Source organism: Zootoca vivipara, chromosome 13, assembly GCF_965207765.1.
Source record: "Zootoca vivipara chromosome 13, rZooViv2.hap1.1, whole genome shotgun sequence".
Lineage (NCBI taxonomy): Eukaryota > Metazoa > Chordata > Lepidosauria > Squamata > Lacertidae > Zootoca > Zootoca vivipara.
Window position 1 is genome coordinate 15351222 of NC_142596.1, and position 25469 is coordinate 15376690.

The 25469-nt window shown below is 46.7% G+C and overlaps 1 protein-coding gene and 1 long non-coding RNA gene across 3 annotated transcripts in view; one reads left to right on the plus strand and one right to left on the minus strand.

Moving 5' to 3' along the window:
• Nucleotides 1–3286: 3286 nt before the first annotated feature.
• On the minus strand, nt 3287–8178 carry LOC148683643 (uncharacterized). The gene is made up of 3 exons (XR_015946884.1): nt 7858–8178; nt 6106–6296; nt 3287–4154 (listed from the first exon to the last, which is right to left on the minus strand). It is a non-coding gene; the product is annotated as an uncharacterized LOC148683643 (long non-coding RNA).
• A 4431-nt stretch (nt 8179–12609) lies between these two features.
• ADAMTSL3 (ADAMTS like 3) overlaps nt 12610–25469 on the plus strand; it is a 266235-nt gene continuing 253375 nt past the window's right edge. Inside the window, exons 1-2 of one of the 2 annotated variants that reach the window (XM_060282650.2) lie at nt 12610–13059; nt 15956–16046. In XM_060282650.2, coding sequence (XP_060138633.2) covers nt 15969–16046 — 78 coding nt within the window. In that variant the 5' untranslated portion in view covers nt 12610–13059; nt 15956–15968. Of the gene's footprint in view, nt 13060–15939; nt 16047–25469 lie in introns of both variants that reach the window. The other variant, XM_060282648.2, reaches the window with a different exon arrangement.

The window sequence follows — 25469 nt, forward strand, 5'->3', positions numbered from 1 at the left end:
AAGCAGTTGGTGGAGGGGGAGCGGGGTACGCAAGGTAGATGTGTGTATGGGCGTAGGTAGCCCCCTGTTCATTTACATAAGATGCCCTTACACAGCGTAAATCAAGTTTATTGTCCACAGTTTAAGATATTATATATGTTAATATTTGATTCCAATATTTGTGCGTACTAGGACTCCCACCACATACAAAGGAAATCTAAACGTATTTGAGACTGTTCTTGTTAGTTTTGTAATAAGAATTCATCTTACAGCTGACTTCAACAAGTCTGCTAACTCTTCATCCCCAGGAAGTTGACACCACAGAGTTGGGAAGCAATCACTCTGATTACAAATTATTAACTGCAAATTATTAACTGCATTGTAAAGAAATAAACTGAAACTGTCTTTTCACTCATTGTGACAAGCAAGATGGTATTCTTGCCTTGGACTTCAGCAAGAAGATACATTCATTTTTTAAAAAAAAACACTTTCTCCCAGAGTTGAGAATGATTTTTGAGTGGTGGGATAGATAAGTAATCCTTTGGTCCCTGGGAACGATCAGGAGGGCTACTCACAGAGTACTCAAAGCTCAGACAGTGGAGAAGGAAACCTTGTTGTTAAAAATAGCTTTATTGAAATTCAATCAAAACATACAAATACAAATATACACATAAATAAATAAAATCAATTAGTACAAAACCCAACAAATAAACACATGAACATATAAATTCCATTCAACCGCTACCTCTCGAAACATATCAAGACATTTCATATACTAACCTATTTTTAACATAAGGTAAAGGTAAAGGGGCCCCTGGCCATCAGGTCCAGTCATGTCCGAATCTGGGGTTGCGGCGCTCATCTCGCTCTATAGGCCGAGGGAGCCGCTGTTTGTCCGCAGACAGCTTCCAGGTCATGTGGCCAGCATGACAAAGCTGCTTCTGGCAAACCAGAGCAGCGCACGGAAACGCCGTTTACCTTCCCGCCGGAGCGATCCCTATTTATCTACTTGCACTTTGATGTGCTTTCGAACTGCTAGGTGGGCAGGAGCTGGGACCGAGCAACGGGAGCTCACCCTGCTGCAGGGATTCAAACCGCCGACCTTCTGATCAGCAAGCCCTAGACTCTGTGGTTTAACCCACAGCGCCAGCTGGGTCCCATTTTTAACATATCTTAACACAAATTAAATAAATCAAATCAAACAAGTTCATATAACATCATATAACCAACAATCACTCCTCTTCCTTATTTAGACTTCCACTTGTCATCATCTCGGGTTGTTAGGATCTCATACTTCAATACTGCTTCCCCTTTTCTCTTCATCTTTATAATCTACCCATTATTTTCTCATAAAACTCCTGTACTATTTTGTTTTTAAATCAATACGGAATATTAGAAATAGATCCAAGACGTCAGTGAGGGGCATTGCTTTTTCATATATTCACTAAATTTTCCCCAGCTCTGATTGAACTTCTGATTGCTACATCCTCTAATTGAATTTGTTAACTTAGCCAGTTCTAAATAGCTAAATAATTTCTCCTGCCATTCCCAAATTTTTGGAACCTCCTGCTTCTTCCAATATGTGGCAATTAAGATTCTTGCCGCCGCAACTGCGTAAAAAACTTTCTCATCTTGTTTATTTATTCCTTCCTCCATTATTCCCAATAAGAAGGATTCAGGATTTTTAAAAATATTATATTTAAGTATTTTCTTCAATTCTTCAAATACCTGGTTCTAGAAGTTTCTAATTTCCTCACAATGCCACCACATATGCATGAATGTCCCCACCATGAATGCCCCCACCTCCTTCCGGTATCTCCAGCAAAGATTGTCTTTGGTATTATACATTTAATGAATTTTAACCGGTGTCATATACCGTAGAACATTTTGATCATATTTTTCTCTGATTCCCTCAGATGCTGTAAATTTCCATGATATCTTCCACAACCTATCCCATCGTTCTAACTGAATGGTTTTCCCGACATCAATTGCCCACTTTGTCACCATCTCCTTTACCATCTCATCTTTAACTTCCCATTCCAATAAAAGATTGTACATTTTGGAAATAGTTTTACTGTTACTCTGTAATAGGTGAACTACCAACAAGGAAGGTTCATCCAGAAAACCTTTTTTGGAGTTATCCTCTTTAAACTTACTTAAATTTGGTGGTGTTGTATTCAGCCCGTTAGTTGTTTTCTATCTTCATATTCCTTCATTTTAAATTTTCCTTCCTTTTCTTCTAATAGATCTTTATATTTTTTCCCACTTTCCATCTGAATTTAACTTCTTCGTTGTCATTATTTCTATGGGTGACAGCCATTTAGGAGTTTTTGGCTCCAGTAATCTTTTATGCTTTCCCCATGTTTTCAAAAGAGATTTTTTAAATAATATTATTAAACCCTTTGTGTAACTTCACTTTATCTTCCTCTAGGTAGGCATGCCATCCAAACTTGTTTTCAAAACCCTCCAGGTCTAATAATTCATAATTATCCAACATGATCCAATCTTTTAACCAGAAGAAGCCTGCAGCGTCATGATACAAGTTTAAATCTGGCAGAGCGAAGCCTCCCCTCGGAAACCTGGAGGCACTCCAATGTGCGCCAATGAAATCCGTCACCCTCCCTATAACTCTGGAATTGGGGGAGAAGTAGTACACCAGCCCTGGCGCTGCTATACTTAGAAGACTTCTCTTCTCATTGGCCTCCACTGGAACAAAACTAAATGGGGGGGGGGATGCCCCGTCCAAAAACTTCCACCCTGCCAGGACAAGGACTTTGGGTTTGGTGGTTCCTCGACCCTCGGTTCCTCCTCCATTGCCCACTTTGGATTGCCCCGTCCTCCTGAGCAGAATTGGCAATCTCATTACTCCTTGCTGCAGAAAGCTGAATGTTTTCCATCTGTGAACAGGGCCGGCCCTACGTGCAGGCTGGGTGGCTCGCGGCACCATGGTGCCGGCCCGCCAGGAGGGCGCCGCGAGCTGCTGCACCCGCCCGCTGGCTGGCTGGTCCGCCGCGCAGCTGCGCGCTGCGCCCACCCGCCCACCGCGCTGTGAAACGGGGTGCCGGGGCGCTTAAGACGGTCCTGTCTGTGAAGATAGCTTTTTCTTTTTTAACCCAATACTAACTAGGACTGCACATTTTAATTTGAACGAGTTTCTGTGCACACACATGAAGAGCAGTTCAATTTAACAAAGGGTTGCCACCCTGTGCTCCTTCGGGAGGAATAATGGGATGTATGATATTCATTATATTATATCATATATTAATAATAATTATTGTTATTATTAGACAATTCTAGGCCTTATTCCTTCCAATTCAGATGACTTTTATTATTATTTATTAAATTTGCATACTACCCTTTTCCTGCAGGTCTCAGGGCAGTTACAACATAAAATCACAACATAAAATCACAAAATACGTAATAAAAACAAAAACAACTCAATAACGCCCCCCCCCTTCCCCAACACATTTTAGGCAGTATGTTCTACAATATTGTTCCAGGTGTTCACCTTAAGGTGAAGGTTAGGCAATATGTAAATTAGTATCAAAAATCAATGCATCTGGCTGCAACTGGTGTGTGCAGGAGAATTATCCAAGGGGAGTCAAGAGGAGGACACAATAGGAAGGTAGCATGCTAAGCTGGAGAAACTGTATTTCCACCAAAATACTGCATCCCCTTAGAAACAGGTTGGGGGAAGGTATCTTAGCATATAATTAACAAAGCAAGCTATGTACATCCAGTCAGAATTAAGACCCACTGAATCCACTGAGAGGAGCCAACACATGCCATTGGCCCATCAGCTCTTAGAAGACCAATGATTTTTCTTTGCTTTCCCCTTCCACTATTTGGAAGACATCCGGTCAGCATAAGGTAGCAAGTGAAAACCCAGCCTCTAATTGTGCCACTCCTATTCGGGACTTGCCCATAACAAACAAGAAGAGGTCAGGTCTCTACTAAGAACGATGGGAAAGCAAGACATCCATTCCAATCAGCAGTACAGACAGACAGACAAACCACTCACTTTGGCACCCATGTTTTGCTGCATCTGAACTTTATACGCCCAAATCTGTTGTTCGTGTTCCTTTCTGAGTAAGCTTACTCTCCAATTCCTGGTGATGGTGAAACTGTATTTCTCGAATCCTGCTCTTGTAGATCTGCTTCTTGTTCTTTAGCTCCTAGGAAGAGAAGGGAAATACAGCAGGGAGGAAGGATTTAAGAGGCTCCGCATTTAAAGCAACAGTATGTTTCAGCCGAGCAGACAAGCAAATTGGAGTACCAGTACTGTACTGCCATGGAATAAAGAACATGCAACATTTCTTTACGGTTAAACTTTGGCCTGAGATTGAGCATCCATGGCACATTAAGAGCAATTAAAAAATAAATTATTTTTAAAAAACACACTCATCAGCTTTGCCATCTAAAAAAAAAGGAGCAATTAAAAGAGGTGCACAGTCACTTTAGGTGAAAGAAAAGTGACTTCCAACTAACTCCATGTAGATCTTTATTCCTCATATCACTGGTTGTCTGTAATGATAATTTTTTTTGAGAAATATTCTATTTACCTGTGAGATATTTTATTCTAAGCTAAACCAAGTATGGATCTGGGAATCAGTTCTCTTCATATAATTTATAATGGCTTCCCACTCTCTCCTTATTTTCTCATTAGAATAATTTCTTATTAAACCTGTACGTTTGGCAGTTCAAGATATTCTGACAACTTAAGAACCGAATGTGAGGCTTTATTTGCTACAACAACTGCAGAGGATAAATATTTATTCCAGACTCTCAGTTCACATGGGCTAAGAAAGCAGCCCAAATCTCTGTCAATTGCCCTGCATGAACCGAGTCTTAGGATGCATTCAGACCATATACTTGCCTCACCACTCAAAAAATCCTGGTTTCACCCTCACAGAGCTACCATTCCCAGCACCCTTAAACTATAGTTCCCGAGGTTCTTTGGGAGCAGGGAGGAACTGTGCTTTAAATACATGTTCTGTACCAGCCAAAGTGTACATTTTTCGATGTGCCATTACAGGGCTGTAACTTTGCGTGAAACCATGGCGAGAGCCCCTCCCCATCCAAGTTTGGAATCTGCTATTGGACTCAGTAGCAACTTCACTTCGGGGGGGGGGGAGCAGCTTCCAGGGGGCAAATTTCATTGGGACCACAATATGGGAGGAGGTAAAAACAAAGCTCCTATCAGTTGTGGAAGGGAAATCAGGTGAGTGCGACTGCAGTGACCAGACAGGGGCACAAGGAGCCCTTCAATATCACAAGGTTCCATAAGCCCCCAGGGACCTTCCAAATGCAGGTAAGCCCTGCTGCCCCAGGAACTTCTCACCTCTCAAAATACACCCAAAAATAACAGAACATTTTACTCGTCTTTCCCATTGGGCTGAGTGGCGCAATGCGCCATGGCGCCCGCCCAGCAGGGGCGCATTGAAGGGCGCATCGAGGAGGCACACGGTGCCTGAAGTGAGGCGGCAGTGGTGGAGCTGCCTCCGTCAAGGGGTGGCGCCCCCCACCCGCTGAGCCCAGCCCAGCTGCCCGACGCCGCATGCTCCTAAGGGCGCAAATCACTGTGCCTCTGACAAAGGCGCCTTGAAGGTGGAGAAGGGCACTAGGGATGTAGCTGGGATGGTGCCGGCCAGCAGGACGCACAGCAGCCACGCCAGAGACTCGGGCACCCAGCGCTCCTCCGGGAAGTAGCCGCATGCCCGGACACCGCTCCATGCCAGCAGCGCCTCCAGCTCCAGACCCCAGCGCAGCGGCGCCATCGCCTTGCTCACTCACCCACCCGTCCGCGTGGAGCACCAAGCAGCCGTCCCTCCGCTCCTGAAGGCAGCCCTCTGACACAAACGCCAGGCCGGCCGAGGGGGGCGGGCTGCGCGCCCCGCTCCTTTCAAGAGGACCCGCCTGGGCTGCGCGCTCCCACCAGCGAGCCACGCGGTGGGCGGGCGAGCGGGTCAGGGCTGCTGGGTGAGCCGCAAAGGCATCCTCTGGCCACAGAGGTGCAGAGGGTGGGGGGACCCCCATTGGGGTGGGGGGCACCTGAGGGATCCCTGCACCACGGCGCCACATAAGCTTAAGACGGCCCTGCTTGTGACCTGAATATCTATTAACAACCTTTGTCGTTTCAGCAGGACAGTTTAGATTTTACGGAGGTGATTTCATGCTCTGACTCTTGAAGATGGTTCTGCAGGCTTTGCTGTCTACTCAAGGATGTCGTCAATTCGGCTTCTTTGCAGTGGAGCTGAGCATCGAAGTCCTTCACACGAGCAACTGCCAGGCTTAAACCATTCCCATTTTTAGAATTCCTGAGAACAAGCAGGTTGCAAGTGTAAAAGAAGGCTTTGCATTTCAACAGGTATGGCACATCGTTCAGCCCGGACACTGAGGTCCAGTTCAGAGGGCCTTCTGGCGGTTCCCTCACTGTGAGAAGTGAGGTTGCAGGGAACCAGGCAGAGGGCCTTCTCGGTAGTGGCGCCTGTCCTGTGGAACACCCTCCCATCCGATGTCAAGAAAATAAACAACTATCTGACTTTTAGAAGACATCTGAAGGCAACCCTGTTTAGGGAAACTTTTAATGTTGGGCATTTTTAATATTCTATTGGAAGCTGCCTAGAGTGGCTGGGGAAACCCAGCAAGTTGTGTGGGGTATAAATAATAAATTATTTATTATTCAAAACAAAATAAAAAAATTCCTTCCAGTAGCACCTTAGAGACCAACTAAGTTTGTCATTGGTATGAGCTTTCGTGTACATGCACACTTCAGGTACACTGAAACAGAAGTCACCAGACCCTTATACCCTGTTTCTCCGAAAATAAGACGTAGCCATAAAATAAGCCATAGCAGGATTTTTAAGCATTCAATGAATATAAGCCATACCCCAAAAATAAGCCATAGTGATAGGCAGTTTAACCTTGTAGGTTAAACTGTACCATACTTAATTAAAAAATAAGACATCCCCTGAAAATAAGCCATAGTGTGTTTTTTTGAGGAAAAATGAATATAAGACGGTGTCTTATTTTCGGAGAAACACGGCATATAGTGAGAGGGTGGGGAGGGGTATTACTCAGAAGGGTGGTGGGAATGGGTGATTGGCTGATAGGTGTGGTAAATCTGTTGACGACTGTTAACGACTGCAATTGGTATTACAGGTAAAATCAAGGGGTGAGATGGCTAAAAATAGCTTTATCATGTATAATGAGATAAGAATCCAATGTCTCTATTCAGACCAGGCCTCTCCATGGTTTTAAGTTTGGTAAAAGGTAAAGGTAAAGGGACCCCTGACCGACTCTGGGGTTGTGCGCTCATCTCGCATTATTGGCCGAGGGAGCCGGCGTATAGCTTCCAGGTCATGTGGCCAGCATGACAAAGCCGCTTCTGGCAAACCAGAGCAGCACATGGAAACGCCATTTACCTTCCCGCTGTAGCGGTTCCTATTTATCTACTTGCATTTTGACGTGCTTTCGAACTGCTAGGTTGGCAGGAGCTGGGACCGAGCAACGGGAGCTCACCCTGTCACAGGGATTCGAACCGCCGACCTTCTGATCAGCAAGCCCTAGGCTCAGTGGTTTAACCACAGCGCAAGTTGCAACTCAGCAACTTCTCTTTCCAGTCTATTGCTACTTTGAGATCTTGTATAGAATGCCCTGCTGTTATTTATTTATTTATTTATTAATTATTGTTATTATTACAATTTTTAATTTTAGTTAAGTATTTTTATTTAGTTACTTTATTTAGGAGGGGGGGGCAACTGCCCCCTCACCAACTCCACTCCTTTAGCTTCAGAAAACTTGAAATCTAAGAGCCATTGTTTTAAGAAGAGGGCGAGATCAAGGAAGAAGGAAGGCGCGCCCTATAGAGGCACTCACCTGGCGAGCAGGTCTCCAGCTCGACACTGCAGGACTTGCCCGTCTGCGGCCAGCTCACTCTCGTAGGCCCTGAGACGCCCACCTCTCGGTGACTGCGCTCCTCGCATTCGGACAGGCGGAGCTGCAGCGCCGTCTTGGTGGCTTCCAAGCCGCGGACGCGCTCGATGAAGACGGCTAGGCGGCAATTGAGTTGGCGAGCTCCTCCTCCTGCTGCTGCAGGCGGCTTCGCTGGCCGGGCATGAGCGGGGAAGAGATGCTGTCACAGCCCAGGCCGCTGTCCGGCGAAGCCATCGCTCGCCCGGTGTTAAGCGGAGGGAAAAGAATCCGGCCAGGGCTATATACACTCCCCTGCTTTGCAGGAAGGGCGTGGGGTAAATAAAGGTGCAGGATCAACGCCGAACGCGGTTGCGAAAACAATGCTATATATTTCTTATTAACGCTGGTAGCGACTGCAAGGAGAATTGTCTGGTGGTTTTTGCGCTTTTAAGGGGACAGAAAGCCGGGGGCGGGGCTGCCCAAAGTCTGGAAAAGAGAAGAGGAACGGCAGTCAGTGGATCCTCTAGCCAAGGGCATCCGGGCAACCCCTGCAGGGCTTAGCCATTCAACTTCTCTGCCCCGCGTCCACCCCAAACCGCTCCCCCACCTCTCTCCCTCGGCGTTCCAAGAACTCTCTCTTCACGTTCTGTCCAATCAGCGCGCGGCAAAAAGAAGCCGAGCCCCGGGGAAAGGGGCGTGGCCTTCATCGGTTTGCTCATTCATAACTTTGCTGGGTAGCGGGAGGGTCGTGTGTGTTCAGAGGTGAGCCTTCTTGGATGCAGCGGGGGCTTATTCTCAGGTAAACGGGGTTAGGATGGCAAGCAATCTCCTATATTTTAGGAGATTGGGCCGCCGCCCATCTTTTATCCCTTCGGGTTCAACTGTCCTTTAAGGACAGTTTTGATCCGCAGCTGCAGTTATCAGATGACAGCCTTTAAGTCCCTTGGAAAACGTCGATTGCTCATTCATGCATATCTGTAAAAAAAAGCTCTCTCTCTCTCTCTCTCTCTCTCTCTCTCTCTCTCTCTCTGACACACATTTATATATATTATGCAGGTCTCTCTAGGACAAGGGTGTGCGTCCTTTTGGGGGGGCATGCAGTGATCTTCTGAGAACAAGGACCCTTCAGCCAGAGAAAGGAAAGCAACGTCTGAACACAGGGAAAATAGTAAACTGCCTTGCAGAAAGTGGGACCACGTAGCCACTAGTTTAGTATTGCCTGTACTGACTGGCAGTGGTTGTCCAGCATTTCAGGGGGGAGGCTCTGCCAGGGGAAGGGCCAGAGTTCAGTGGTGGAGCAAGGGCTATGCATTGAAAAGGTCCCAGCTTCAGTCTCCAGCATCTTCAGATATCCCTGTCTGAAATCCTGGAAAATTGCTGCCAGTCAGTGTAGACATTACTGAGCTAGAGTACATGGAGACACAGGGGATTGAACCTGGACCTTCTGCAGGCAAAGCAGGTGTTCCACCACTGAGCTATGACCCCTCCACATATATTGTAATTGGTCCAAACTGCCCCCTGCCTGGCCCTTTTATTTTGTAGGGGAGGAACTGTTGTGTTCTCTGTGTGATGCTGTGGTTAGAGTGTTGGGCTAGGACCTGGGAGATCTGGGTTCAAATCCCCTACAGAGCCATGAAACCAGTCAGTCTCTCGGTCTGCCTGCCTACCTCACAGGAGTGTTGTAAGAATAAAAGGGAATCGGAGAACCACACATGCAGCGCTGCTTGCAGAACTTGACTTGATCATGCTTGTTAATCAGTAGCTGCAGAAAACAGGTGCAAAAGGTTTGCTTCTAATGCAAGCTTTCTTTTCAAAAAAACAAAACCAAACCAGGATTCTCACTGGAGGAACACAATGACACTTTTGGGCCCTATAATTTTCAGCATATAAGCAGCCTATTTATTTTTTTCCTGCTCTGCTTTCAAAGGTTTGTGTGGGCTTCCCTCTTTTCCTATGCATTGTATTCTGTATCACCAGGACTTAATAATTAGCTGGTTCCCAAAAGGCCAGATTTACATGAGTGGGTGGGTTCAATAGGAACAATACAACCAGCCTCCCACAGAGAGATGGGAGGTATACATTAAAGGGTGTTTTCACTTACAAGTGCCCAAAATTTGGCTAGTAACATTTAAGTGATTTATCAACTGGCTATAACTCTGCTTCTTCTTTCTTTCTTCTTCTTTTTTGCCCCCTTCAGAACTACTGTTTTGCTCCAGTGTAAATTTATGTGGATTTAACTGTTTAATTCAATTAGCTCAAAGACTGACAACGCAGCCAAAGGGACTTACTTCCAGATAAGTAACTCCACTTTCCTGGGAATAAGGCTGATTGAACTCAGTAGGTATTACTTCTAAGGAGATGTGCAATAGATTGTGCGACAAGATTCTTTTTACCAGGCTGGTTCTTTCATGAACGTGCAACCGGGCAAAGGCAAGATTATAATACAGTACAGCTAAATCCTGTCTCGTTTTGTACTGTACAAATAAGTGCTGTATCTATAGCCTCCTCTGTATCTTCTACTAGATTTTTCCACGAGAGGGCGCGCCGTTCCCAGCTATAGAAGAAATCCAAGTTGATCATCAACAGGTTGGAAACGGCGCAATCACATTTCAGCAAACCCTTTCACGAGGTTATGTTTAGTTCCTCGGTGCGTATTTTTAACTTCAGTGGCACGGATGGAATAGCAAGACATTTTCGCTTTCTGTTGATTCTGTGACCATTCCAGGCTTTCCTTAGCCCTCTAGAGAGTTATCTGCTAGCAAAAGGGGGGCACATTTCCCCGAGGAGGTGGGTTCACTGCGTAAGGAAAGCGGCGTTTGGTGGCACATTTGTGAGGTTTGATAGATGTAACCGCATCTCGAAGCAGAGGACGCGTGGAGATCAATGGCTGGGCACGGGGTTTGCGTAAAGGCGCCGCTTACCCTGCAAAGGAATTGATGCTAAGGTTTAAGCATCAATTTGCAAGCCTGTATTTCTCAACGGGCGACGCCGACTCTTCTGTTCTGCCTTTGATGCAGTAGAGAGGAGGAAAGTTTGCTCCTCCCTCTCCTAAACGACTCGCATCCCTGGCGGCGGCAGGTAAGGAATAGTTACCCTTAATAAGTTTTCTTCGTGATAAGACGATCCTTTCGAATGCTAGACAGCTATGAGAATCCCGGTCAACCTACTTGCATTCACACGTGACAGTTTTATACTAGCTCCCTTAAGGTGATGCTTAACGCAAATGTAAACCTTCCATCGGCCAGAATGTGCCTTCGGTTTCTCGGTCGAGTTCCTTTGCGCATTCTCATGTGCTATAGGGGACCCTGCACGTAATCCACGTGGCGCGCATACATCCTCAAGCCCGGGTCATAGAATTAGCCATTTGGAAAAAGAGTAGCTGGCCCCCAGTTAATTATACGTTTGACATTATACCAGCCCGGGAAGGTACACAATCCCGCTTCCGCAATGCTTCCCTGTTTTTGAATTGGAAATACAGTACAGTAATAGAATGCAAGTACATAGAATTTGATTTCTCTGTTTGATTACGGTATACAACGGGCAGCTGAACGTGTGAACTGACTGCGGCAAGCACTGGGTGTATGGTAAACGGAACCAAAGCTCCATTTTCGGTGTAAGAGCTGAGACAGTTTATTTGCACATGCAAATAGTGATTTGATATTGCACCCAACCGGTTGACGTCTCTCTCTCTCTCTCTCTCTCTCTCTCTCTCTCTCTCTCTCTCTCTCTCTCTCTCTATATATATATATATATATATATACACACACACACACACACACACACACACACATATTGATACAAGATTGGGGGGGGGGGCATTTATAAAGGCTGCAATCCTGAGCACTTTAATCCGGAGGAAGTACCCTTGTGTTCACTGGGTGTCAAGTATCCGTATGGAGAGGCGAGAAATGTGCAAAGCGGAATTTCACAGCCTCAGCCCGAAGGATGTTTACTCGGAAGCAAGTCCTACTGTGTTCACTGGGGTCTACACCCAGGTAAATGTAGCGTAGGCGAGGCTGCAATCCTAGACACGCTTACTAGGAACTAAACTTCATTGAACACAGTGGGACTTCACTTCCGAGCAAAAGGCGTGCGTCGGATTGAGCTGTTTGGCTTCACTTGTGCGCAGGCATTTCAAAGGGCTACATTGCGGCCGCCTGATTTGAATAACTATCGCTGCCTCTCACTTAATGATGTTGCTCTTACTACATTTACAGTACACTGTACACCGCCCATTGAAGGGCGATTTAGGAAATGCTTAAACGTGGCTGCAATTTTAGGCATGCCCATGAAAAAGTGCTTCTAGGGAGATGGGTGTCAAGGCTGCTTTTGTAATGGTGCAGTTGGCATTTGCCTGCAAGGGGTCCTCGTGCCTCCTCCTGCTCGCTGTCTGCAGCCTCGCCTTTCCAGCTACCTGCGTTGTAGAAGACCTTATGGCTTAATACTGCAAGTCCGTAAGGTTTTCTTTTTGTGAAAAAGAAAAAGAAAAAAGGTCATGCCTTTTTTGAGAACGGCGAGCATCGCCCCAAGCTCTCTCAACAACCTGGCCTTGGAAATAGGATAGGTTAATTAATTAATTAATAATACCCAGGCTATCTGGATGGTTTCTCCAAGTTGTGTGTGTGAATGAAAGAAAGGCACTCTGTACGCGCTCAGAGGCACTCCCCCCCGCTCATTGCATCCCGTTGGCTCTCCCCTTCCCGCGTCAAGGCGCCTTTTGCCTGCAGGGTGCGCGCGGCAGAGCAGGTGGCGGCGCGGGAGCTCGAGGAGACGCGCGCCGTCGCCTCGCCTTGCGCGCTGCTTGGGCTGCCCTGCGGGAGGAGGAGGCGGTGGCGGCGGCGCCGGCGCCCTCGCTCTCTCCGCCACTTCCTCCGAGGCCCTCGGCTAAGTCGGTCTGGCGGGGCTTGTGGGCTGGAGGAGCCTGGAGGGAGAGAGCCAGCCAAGCTCGAAGGGCGGGCGCTTGTTCGCCTGCCAGCTCCGCTTTGCAAGCATGCGGCGTCGGCGTCCCTGGTGCTTTGACAGGAGGAGAGGCTTCGCCTTGCTGCCTCCGCCGCCGCCGAGTCCACGCCTGCTCCCTTCCCCCTGAGGAGGAGAGGGAGAGGGAAAACGCCGTCGCGTGAAGTGGTGGCCACGCCGCAGGGATTTGCGCCCCGAAGTTGAGGCAAGGTATCCCCACAGCGCGCGCGCAAATAGGAAAGAGGTGGGAGTTTGGCGCCCGCGCGCGCTCCGCCAAAGTTGCAGCCAGGATAGGCGCGCGGGGTGCTGGTGAGGGCGCTCGCGCGAAAAGAGTTTGTCTCACAAGAGAGGGGCGCGCGCGGGGCTCCACTTGTACCCTGAGAGGGTATTTAGCGCGGGGATCCGAGTGAGACCCTGGATGCGCGCTTGATAAGCAAGGTGTCTCTGAGCATGCACAGAGACCCCTCCATCAACCCTGGGCAGCTGCAAGAGAGCAAGAGAAAGGGGGGGGGATGTTCTCTCCTGACCAGCTTGCTCAGTGGTGCCGACAAGGGACTTTGCAGCCTTTTGAGAGGCGCCCTCTCAGCTTCGCTCGCCACTCCAGGGCAAAGGTCTGATCTGCCCCCAGGTCTAATTCTGGGATTTGGACAGCCAACCTTTTCACATGGGCCGAAGCAGGTGGTGGGATGTTTTCGGAGGCGAGTGCAGAGGATGGGCTCCAGAGCTCTCCTCTTCGGCCGATGGGTTGCGGCCTGATCCGAGGTGGGTAAGCTGCAGGGAGAGCGCAACCACCGCACAAATATAGGGTAAAAGATTAAGAAAAAAGGGTCCCCAAATGCATGTTTGGGTTAAAAGTGGGTTCTGGGTCTGAAAAGACACGTTCTCTGGAGGAACAAAATACTGGGATCTCTACAGAGTGTTTGCTGAGTGCAGGCAGGCTGCACAGAGTTATTTGCATGGCGGGGAGGGCCGTGTATAACCGCCCTGCGGATCTAAACACTATTCCGGCATCGTTTTAGAAACCCTTATTTGGAAATAGGCTATAGCACTATCAATATGCGCGACAGGAAAGATCTGTTCCTGTGCTGAGATGTCTTTGAGACTGGCATGCGTGTGTGTGCATGTGGGGAGGGGCAGCTATCGGAGGAACAGGTGTTGCTTTAACTGGGTGGCGAAGAGAGAGCCTTCCAGAGATGGATCTGGCAGCCTCTTTAATGTAGTCACTTTTATTTTATTTTATTTTCAAAAATAATTCCTTCTCACGTGACCTTGGGGTGGGTTGCAATATTAAAGCATCAGTCACAAGCCAATAAAACAGCAGCAAATCATTAAAATCCAACCATCTGTTATTATATAACACTGGCCGGTTATGCAGTTCAGTCAAAATGCTTGACACCAAATGCCTGTAAACAAATAAGTTTTACTCAGAGTAGATCCATTAAAATTGATGAACCCACATCAGGTAATTAATGTCAGCAAGTCTACTCTGAGTATTGATGATGGATACAAACTGAAAGTATTCAGCTGGTGTCAAAAAATTGATGCCAGCTGGATCTTTAGGGGATGTTTGTTCCATAACTTGGGTGCTGTTGGGAACTTGGGAAGTCCTTTTGCAGGTCACAGATGATGGAACTACTAAAAGGACTCCTGAGTGGATCTCAGACTATGTACAGGACAGTAGTCGGAGAGAAATGAATCCTTCATGTAGCCAAATGCCAAGCTTTTCAGGGCTTTACATAACAGAACCAAACCTTGAATTGGGCTTGGTGACAAATTGGCAGTGAGTACAGGTCTTTTAGCACTGCTATTATGTATATGTTTTTGAGCCACTGGATCCACCCAAACAGTCTTCAAGAGCAGCCCCAAGTAGAGCACATTGCAGTAGTCTAAGCAAGAGGTTACTAGAGCACAAATAACTATAGCCTGGTTTCCCTTGTCCTGTTTGGGATAGTTTGATCTTGTTGCATCCATTATTTATTGCATTTATATCCCCCTCCCCACACACTAAGGAGCTCAGAGTGACATACTCAGGAGCCGAGTTTTATCTTCAAAACAACCCTGTGAAGTAGGTTGGGCTGAGAGTTCTCAACTCAGTAAAGTTTAATGGCTGAATGGCGTTCTGTACTTGGCTCTTCCTGGTCCCAATCCAGGGGGTGGGGGACATTTTTCAGCCCGAGGGCCACATTCTGGCTGAAGGTGAGAGGAAGGATGAAGTTTTTATTGGGAGGAGTGAATTGTTCCCAGTGAAGCATGACAGAATTAGGTGCCCATAGAAAGGAAGGGTGCTGCCAAGATTTCCCATGGAGAAGATGTTTTTTCCTCCTCTCAGGGATATTGCAAACCCTGTGGTCTTGAGAACATGGGTGGTTGCCAGATGAGTTGGCCAACTTTTATCATATTGCAATAATAGCATGGATGAAAGAAAGGGACAGTAAAAAACTAGTAGCCCCTGTGTGCGGTTTCAAATCTGTGGAGATTTTGCACACAAAAGAGCTTTTCCATGGCGGTTCAACATTGTCCTTTACATGGAAACAGTTAACTGTCCTCGTATTCTAATCCACGAATCGGCGGGGCCCCTCCCCAAAGCGAGTGAGGATTGTCGCTTTTCTGCCATGGGGCTGAGTAGCCAACAGGGCTGGAAGCATTATGGATCCCAAAGTCCCAGAGTTGGGTTCCTTGGCTTGGGAAGCAGGGCAGGGGAAAAAAAAGAGTGTTGAAATAGCTTTGCAAGGTTCAATTTCTTCTTGGCTCCTGTGTGCGTATATGGTAATGGAGGGAGCGGGGGGGGGGGGGAATAACAGGGAAGGAGGTTGCAGGCTTGATAAACTGACTCGTGAGCGAGAGAAAAACCCAGCTCGCTTTTGCTCCTCTGGCCAGCTCCCCCACCCTCCTGCCCTTATTGGAGTACTTCAGCCTCCACGCTGTGCTCATGCTGTTCTCTGCGAGTCTGCTTTCCTGGCCAGCACAAACCTCGGCTGTTTGGGTTGCACCGTTTCCAAAGTCCGGATTGTATTCACTGCCCAGTTTGCTTTAGTCATTCAGATTCTGGCGGCTTGCATTGACTTTTTTCCCTCTTTCTTTTGCTTACAGCCTCTCTCTCTTAAAGGTGCAAGAGGAGAATGGCTAGTGCCAAGTCCACGGGGCTCTCGTGGGAGATCACCTGGTTCGCAGTGACCACCATCTGTGCCCATCTGCAGGTAGGCGAGAGTGTCGCAGTCTCAGCAGCTGCTTGTGGATAGGATGATGGATTAATCCTATGGACAAAAGGGGGAAATCCCGGCAAGTCTCTGAGATGGGCTGTGCGCTCTAGCATGTTGCTGGTGATTGAATCAAAGGCAGCTGTAGTAGGGAAGGCAATTTTTGTTGTTGCTGTTCCCCCATCCTTCCTTACATTCCACTTTTTTTTTTTTACAAGCCACAAGGCAGTTTATAACAAACCCGTATTAGATGAGAAGAATGCATAAAAATGACACGGTCCTTAAAATAAACTAATAACAAATCGCTGAGTAGCAATTGCTAATAGCAGCATCTAGGGGTGAAGGAGGAGAAATCTGATTTAAATCGCGCCTAAAGGTGAACTTGCCCACTTAGTGCCTTCTGAAACACACCAGCCACCCTTCGAAATTCTCACTTTTTAAGATTTTGCAGCACAGTTCTCCAGCCCAAGTAATGTGCACTAAAACACATAAACTAGGGCAAAGTGTGCATTTAAGTGCATACATTAGTGAAGATAGCATACGAAAAGGCATACAAGGCATACAATTAGGAAATCGTGCTTGAAAAATGTGCATATTAATAAAAAATGCATACAGAATGCATACAAAAAAAGCTGGTGAATTTTCATGTGTGTGTTTAAAAATTGCAATGTGGAAAACTGGATTTACGATGGGAAAGATGAGAAACTGAGAAAACCAAAATTGACAGATTCATCTACACCTAGCAGCAGCTATTCCCCAGCTTTTACAAGACGTGAGTAGGAACAAGAGGCGGGCCGAGGAAAGCTGCCTGATGTGGGATATCTTTAGGGGCAGACATTTAAATGCTATGGAGATTGGATTTCTGAAGTTGGCCATTAACTCAGAAGGTCCCATGTTCAATCCTTGGTGCCTCTAGTCAAAAGGACCAAGGAGCAGGGAAAGACCTTTTGCCTGAGACCCTGGAGAGCTGCTGCCAGTCAGAGCAGACAGTGTTGTGCTAGGCGGAGAAATAGCCTGACGTGGCAGAAGTCAGCTCGCTATGTTGGATAAAACTCTGTCTAGAGTCCAGACATGTACAACAGCCTTGCAAGGAGGTGTGGCAACGTCACTAGTCCACTAGCAGTGGCGGAGGAAGCTGCTCGGGTGCCTGCAGTGGCATGCCCAGGGGCAAGGTGAGCCGCCCATGGGGTGGGACCTCCGGAGTCTGTCTGCTTCCTCCCACTCAACCACCCTGCAGCTGGGGGGGGGGGGAGGCAGCAAGCGGACCGTTTGGGCAGCGTAGAGCCTGCGCGTGCCCAAGCCACCATGTCTCTCCCAGGAGAGAGGTGTGTGGCTTGGGTGTGCTGCTAGGCCCCGTGGTGAGTGCTGCCTGGCAAATTGTCACCCCCCTCAGTGGTGACACCTGGGGCGGTTCACACCCACCGCACCCCCCTTCCTCCTCCCCTGCCCACTAGCTCATATAGCAGGGCTAGTGTCACCACCTGATACCCTTACGCAGCTGACAGGAACCACCGCTGGTGCCTACTTCCATTTTATTTTATTTTTGCTAGCCCAGCGCTGTGAACAAGCACTGGGTGGCTAAGCCGGGCGGCCATTTTTAATGTCACACAATTTCATAGAATCATAGAGTTGGAAGGGACCACAAGGGCCATCCAGTCCAACCCCCTGCCAAGCAGGAAACACCATCAAAGCATTCCTGACAGATGGCTGTCAAGCCTCCGCTTAAAGACCTCCAAAGAAGGAGACTCCACCACACTCCTTGGCAGCAAATTCCACTTCCGAACAGCTCTTACTGTCAGGAATTTTTTCCCTAATGTTTAGGCGGAATCTTCTTTCTTGTAGCTTGAATCCATTGCTCCGTGTCCGCTTCTCTGGAGCAGCAGAAAACATTTCACTTCTCCTGGCATGCTGTCGCTCTGAGGCATTGTGGGAAATTAAAATGGCGACTAGGCTCAGGCTCCCAACACAGTGCTTCTGGTAAACCCTCCAGAGCCACTGAGGAATGAGGGAATACATTGCCCAAAGCCCCTTCAAAGCAGAAGCTAGCCTTGCCGCACATATCTATGGAAGGCCACAGACTAGACAGCTAAATCGAAGGTCAGATTAAGACTTTTCCAATGCCTGTGTTGGCAGATCCAAATGTCACTGACACCACTCCCCCTGCCCTGGTTAAATACGTGGTGGGTTGGACAGAAGGAGCAGTGAGTTGAAGGAAAGCAGTAGCTAATGCTCTCCTGCAAACCCAGGGTTAGCAAGCGTGTGTTGCTCCCCCACCTATGCCATAGACTACAGTTCCCATCGTCCCCTGCCAGCATGGCAAATGATGGGAGTTGTAGTCCACAACATGAGGAGGGCACAATGTTTGCAACCCCTGCTCAAGTGCTAGCAATTTGAACAACAGGTTCTGTAGGAGGTCTCGCGTCTCATAAACTCTCTGGTACTGTATAATAATAATAATAATAATAATAATAATAATAATAAATAATTTATTTATACCCCGCCCATCTGGCCGGGTGCTCCCAGCCACTCTAGGCGGCTTCCAACAAAACATTAAAATACAGAAATCAAACATTAAAACAGGGCTGCCTCGAGATGCCTTCTAAAGGTCTGGTAATTGTTGTTCTCTTTGACCTCTGGTGGGAGGGCATTCCACAGGGTGGGTGCCACTACCGAGAAGGCCCTCTGCCTGGTTCCCTGTAACTTGGCTTCTCGTAGCGAGGGAACCGCCAGAAGACCCTCAGCGCTGGACCTCAGTGTCCGGGCAGAACGATGGGGGTGGAGACGCTCCTTCAGGTATACTGGATGAGGCTGTTTAGGGCTTTAAAGGTCAACACCAACACTTTGAATTGTGCTCGGAAACGTACTGGGAGCCAATGTACCGGTAGGTCTTTCAGGACCGGTGTTATGTGGTCTTGGCGGCCGCTCCCAGTCACCAGTCTAGCTGCCGCATTCTGGGTTAGTTGTAGTTTCCGGGTCACCTTCAAAGGTAGCCCCACATAGAGTGCATTGCAGTAGTCCAAGCGAGAGATAGCTAGAGCATGCACCACTCTGGCGAGACAGTCCGTGGGCAGGTAGGACTGTATGGGATAAAGCAGCTGTTGGGTGAGCATAAGACACCTTCCACATGCAAGAAGGCTTTCCCTCCCTCTGGATTCAACCCAATGTTATAAGATAAATATTTGGCCATTTCCAGATCTCTTCTGGTTATTCTAAGAACCTTGGCTGCAGTCCTAACCCTTCTCACCTGGGAGTAAGCTCCATCGGATGCAAGGGGGCTTCCTTCTGCGAGTAGACAGGGTTAGGATTGCAATGCATTTTAATATGAAGAATTTGGGTGCCTGAGTTTTCTTGTTTTCTCTCCCCATATCCTTTTGTGTATTCAGGTTGTAAGCCTGAGGGGTAGGTAGGGACTGTGTCGATTTGTAAGCGATTCTGGGAACCTTCTCCGCCAAGGAGCAGGGTGGAAATGGTTTAAGCAAATTGCTGCCTTTAAATGGTACATAGGACTGGGAATGGGAGAATCTATTGACATAGGTTTCTCATTTTTCTAAATCTAAAATTCAGTTCTCTACATTTCTTCATCAGTTTGTGACACACCCACCCCAAGCCATAATGAAAGTTTATCAGCTTTTTAGTTTGAATCTCTTCTAAGAAACACACGTTTGGATGTTGCTTTCCTCACATACACACTTTTCTAAAGCACTTGTTTATTTAATGCATTTTTGTGCATTATTTTCACAGATAAATGAATTTGCATGTACACCTTTCCCAAGTATATGCATTAAAAAAAATCATTACTTGGCAGGGTTGCCTTAATCTACTTCAGGATACAGCTGGCCCTAGTCATATTTGTTACGGTTTATAGCTAAACAATAAAATTATTACGATTAGTACTTCTCATCTCCCTGTATAAAAGATTTGCTGCTGCTTGTTTCCCCCCTTCTGATTATAAGATGATGAAGGTTGCGATAATTCTGAGGTAGAATGGTGGTTTTGTGTTAAACGCTCTAAATTCTGAGGTAAAATGGTGGGTTCAAATTGAAAGCTCTGAGGTAAAATGGTGGTTTTGTCTTCAAACCTATGCTTCTGCGTAGACTTTAAAAGCCAGATTGGAAACCTCCCCAAAGGAAAGATGCTTACGAATCTGCCATGCGTACTGTTCAATGAAATATTTGGTTTTATCTCTGACATGACTCTTCAGTGACAGCATTACCGCAAAGCTTATGCAAGTTCCTGCAGTTGCTTTATGACTAATGGCAGCTTTTAAAATTAGTATTCTTGGGATCCAAACAGCTGCTTCCCCCAGTTTGCTGGGATAGAAAAAAACAAGGTGTATTAGAAAGTCAAGTAGTACTGCTTTTAAAATTAGTTTAATGTTAACATGCTTGTTTATATTTTCTACTTGCTTTGATCAAAATAACAACACCGAGAACCAGTGACAGCAATAATAGGTTGTTTGCCTCAGCATTTTGTTCCCTCAGTCACTATTTCCTTGAGAATTGTAGAATTCTTAGAATAAATTGGAATAAATAAGTATTACGGTATCTTAAGATAAAACTTTTCCAACATGATTGGCTTGAATCTGCCACCAATACATCTATTTCAGTCCTGAGCATGAGAGGAACACAGGAACTGACTTTATATAGACCAGGCATGGCCAAACTTGGCCCTCCAGCTGTTTTGGGACTACAACTCCCATCATCCCTAGCTAACAGGAACAATGGTCAGGGAATATGGGAATTGTAGTCCCAGAACAGCTGGAGGGCCAAGTTTGGACGTGTCTGATATAGACAGAAGGTCACCAAGCCCGAAGCCCAGTGGTTAGTTAACCTGTAGCCCTCCAGATGTTGTTGTGTTCCAACTCCCATCATCGCAAGCTGGCATGACCAGTGGTCAAGGACGAATGGAGTCATTGTCCAGCAGTGGACCACAGGTTCTCCACTCCTGGCATGTATTGTTCACTCTCTTACAGGAATGACATTTTCCAGATGTAAATCTGAAATCAGATCCTGGCATTGGGCTTGCAAACCAGCCAACAATAATGGGTGCATACGAACCCACTCCTGGATAATTATTTCTTACTAATTTCATTGTGGCAGTACTTATATGCAGTGTGTTCTGGACCAAAGTGCAAGTTTGCGATGGATGGTGTGTCTGTGTTGGCCACATAGGGTCTACCCAGGTTGTTGCAACCCCATCGCAGCAAATTCACATAGCACAAATATAGGTGGTTGGGAAGTTTCCACATCAAACACACTTCCCCCAAAGATCACTTTTTGCCATAAGAAAAGTGATAGCACAATGCACTGGAAAGTATGGAATTAGCACCTGCTTTGATTCAGCTGTCATTTAACCTGCGGCAAACAAATTAGAATTAATGCTCAAACTATGTTTCAGACCGATGGGTTTGGCCCCCCTGATTCTGAGGGATAATTTTAAATCTCCATGGGAAAGGGAAGTAGTAGAGGAAGTGCAAAAGTGCGGTCTGTCCTCCCTTTATATTGAGTCCATGACATACAGCCGTGCTAAAGCGATGATCGCTCAGAGATTGGGGGATATCGCCAGACAGGAGGACATAGCCCGCGTGAAATCTGGGATGTTTTTAGGGGAGCAGGTGTATCGGTCTGCACCAGCCCGTTACCTGGCGGATATCCACTACGTGGAATACCGCAGACTAATTACTGCGGCCAGACTGAATGTCCTTGATTCGGTGGTTTTGAGGGGAAGATTTGGAGGAGTCCCATACGGTCAGAGAATGTGCCATTGTGCCTTGGGTGAGGTAGAATCCACAGAACACATTCTACTGAGTTGTCCCTTTTATAATGATTAAAGTCAATATCTTATAGACCCGTATTTATCTCAGTTTAGTTCCCGACCAAGAGAACGGCAGGCAGCATATTTGCTAAACAAGCCCACTGGGAAAATAACCTTCTCAGTGGCTAAATTCCTCTTCCTGGCGCTCAAGTGTCGGAAACGTATAATTGAATGCCTTGATGTGGGTTACCTGTAGGAGGTTCAGTAGCGCGGTCATACTTCATTTATGTATCCCTCTGATGCCTTCAGTTTTATATTTTTATATTTTTATGTATCCCTCTGATGCCTTCAGTTTTATATGTTTATCTTTGTATTGAGAAATGTTTTTTGTTTCTGACTATCGGTCGAATAAAGTATATTGATTGATTGAATTAATGCTCATTAGGTAGCTAACATCATGTAATCTCCCTGCAAACAAATGCTTGGTGAAGTGATTGTTTATTGATAAATGCACTTTAAAAAAACTAGTTGTTTAAATCACAATTGCAAAAGAACGTTAATATAAACTGAGAAGAGGAGTTGTATCAGTGTTTGATTTATATTTAATGTTGTAGCAAGAATAGTAAAACAACATTTGAAAAGCTGACTAGAAGAATCTGGTTTCCAGAAATCCTTGGGTTTGTCATGCTTCCGGACAGCTTAGAAACTCGCTGAATGCAAGTTAGCCCAGCTGAACTGTAAAACAAGGTTCAAAGCGCTCTTAAGATGGTAATTACCCCATAGCTGATGCATGCTAACTGTTGCCATTACTCTCAATGTGGGCGATCCTCCTTGTTTAATAATGCTGCTTTCTAGGGCTAAGTAAGTGGAGAGTTTGTTTATGGGCGGAAATCATGCTGTACTTCTCTTAGCTCTGCCAAAAATCTGGATGGTTAGTAGAAGTGATTTTAGGATGTTTTCTCCTGTTGTTAACATACATGCTTCTTGCAAGCAGCAGCCAAAGTTTTACACTCCAGAGGCACACCCAGAACTTTCACATGCCTTGTAAACCTCAAGAAGTTCTTAAACAAAAAACAAGCTTCCCATGTATGTAAGATACTAGTTCTCTTGGCACTTCGACTCGACTCCTTTGCGCCTATAAGCAGACACCTTAGCCCAGCTTCCAGATGGTGTGGACTACATCTCCCATAATTCCTGAGGCTCCAGTGAGTGGGAGTCCAAGAACATCTGGAGGGTGTTGTGCTGACTGCCCCTGTTTGGCTGGGAAATATTTATAACCCCTTCCATGTTAGACCCCCCCAAGGCTGAATGGTAAGCTGGTGGCAACAAGCAACAAGCCAATACCTCCAGCTTAGCATATAATTGCAGAGTTGGAAGGGACCCAAATGGTCATCTAGTCCAATCTCCTGCAAAGACTCCCTGACAGACGGCCATTCCTGGGACCCAGCCAATAGATACACAAGAGGCTGTCTAATATGTCAACCTGTTTGTCCATCTAACCCAGGGGTAGTCTACCTTTTTATACCTACCACCCACTAATGCATCTTTCTTGATGGTAAAATTTCCTTACCGTCCACCAGGGCTCGGTGGAAGGAGGATTCAGCTTGTGCCGTAGAACCCCCTACCGCCCACCTAGAATCCTGAAACGCCCACTAGTGGGGGCTAGGGACCAAGTGGACAACCCCTGATCTAACCCAAGGATGGAGAACCTCTGGCCCTTCAGATATTGTTGAATTCCCATCAGTCCCAGCCAGCATGACCATTGTTCAGGGATTATGGGAACTGTAGTCTAGCGAACATCTGGAGGGCTGCTGGTCCCTCATCCCTGATCTAGCCCATCATTTCTGTCTGGTAGTAGCTCTCCAGTAGTGGTATAGCCCATCACCTGCTTACATCTTCATCCTTTGACCTGGAGATGCCAGGGAGTTATTTTTTACATTGATATACCACCTTTTCCTCCAAGGAGCTCAAAGTGGTGTACATGGTTCTCCCTTCCCCATTTTGTCCTTACAACCATCCTGTGTGGTAGGATAGGCTGAGAGACAAGGACTAGCCCAAGGTCTCCTGGTGAGCTTCACAGCCAAGTGGGGATTCAAACCCTGGTCTCCCAGGTCATAGTCAGATGCTCTAACCATTAGACTGCAGTGGGTCAACTTTGCAACCTTCTGCCACGTGCAGAGCTTAAACTCTACTACTGAGCGCTGTACTGTTGTGCAAACTCCTGTCTTGTCTTATCTGCCGCCACCACCACCACCCAAATCTTATAGATGCAGAGCTTATGTGACCCACAGATGTTGCTTTAAGTCCATTTTGGGCTTTGTAAAGGATCTGTCTTCTGCCAGTTCCCCGAGATGCCTGTTGTTGGCCCGGCTTGTTGGGTGTTTTGTATGCACCAGAGACGTTCATTTGAGAGATTAAACTCACCACAGGAAACAACTGTGTAGTAGAGATAATATTTACCTGGAAAACACAAACACATGCCACACACACACACACACACACACACACACACACACACACACACACTATTTGCAGTTGCTACAAGACGTTTTCATTCTCTGAGCCCAGAGAGGGTCCCAGCTTACAAAGCCCTTGCTGAGACAAAGTCCACACAGGAAGTGCAAAGTCCAGTTGCTAACAAAGTCCTGCAAATGCCACACTTCCCTGAGTCCAGAAGTCTTGCACGTTGTCCACTATCCCTCTGGTGAGGTCTTGACAAAGTCTTCCACGTTTTCACAGGGTATAATCTCCAAAGTCTCCAACAGACTTTCCTGGACTCCCAAGCAATGAATGCTGTAACTGGAGTCCTTTTCTACCCAGTGTTACGCATTAGTTTGCCCAGCAATACAGATAAGACAGCCACAAGATGCCTGCAGCTGCACTGCAGGGGAAACTCATGGAGAATTAACCCCTTTTCCACTTTCCTTAACACGGCTATAGTTTAATTATTTTAATATTTTCTTATTGCATTTCTAGCCTACATGTCCTCCTCCTCCTCCCCATTTTATCCCCACAACAACCTTCATTTAGGCCGAAAAAGATAGTGCTTAGCTCTAGGTCACCCAGTGAGCTTCATGGTGAAGTGGGGATTTGAACCCTGGCCTCCCAGGTCCTGGTCCAACATTCTAACCATTACGCCACACTGGCTTCTGCCTTTAAGGATACATATCCTTCAAAGGTGGCCAACAGCTGGCATCAATGCACATTAAAACACAACCTAAGAAAGACCAACATAAAGCTATAAGGATCTAGGACAGCTGGCGGATCCTTTCTTGAGCTGCCTGGGAGTCATGTTTAAAGGAACAGGGCGAGATGGAATGTCTTGCAAGTGACTCATAAGCCATCGTTTGGCCACACCATCTACTGCGGTGTGTATGTGTCAGCTCAGAAGTAAAGGAAGTTGTTTTCCTGGACATCTTGCACATGTGGCGCCTTGCATTGCACTGCTTTTAGAGGGCTTTAATGCAAAATAAAGTCCGGTCGATAATAACGTTACGGGGAGCTGCAGGTACGCAAAAATATAAGGTTCTCTTGGGGCTCAGCTCTACGGTAAATGTTTCTTGGCTTGCACCTTGTGGAAGCCTTCACAAGGTTGCAGAAATCTTGGCGTCTCTCCCGTTTGGCTGATGCGTTGTGAAATGAGCCACCTTCCAAAAAGGCTTTTATTGT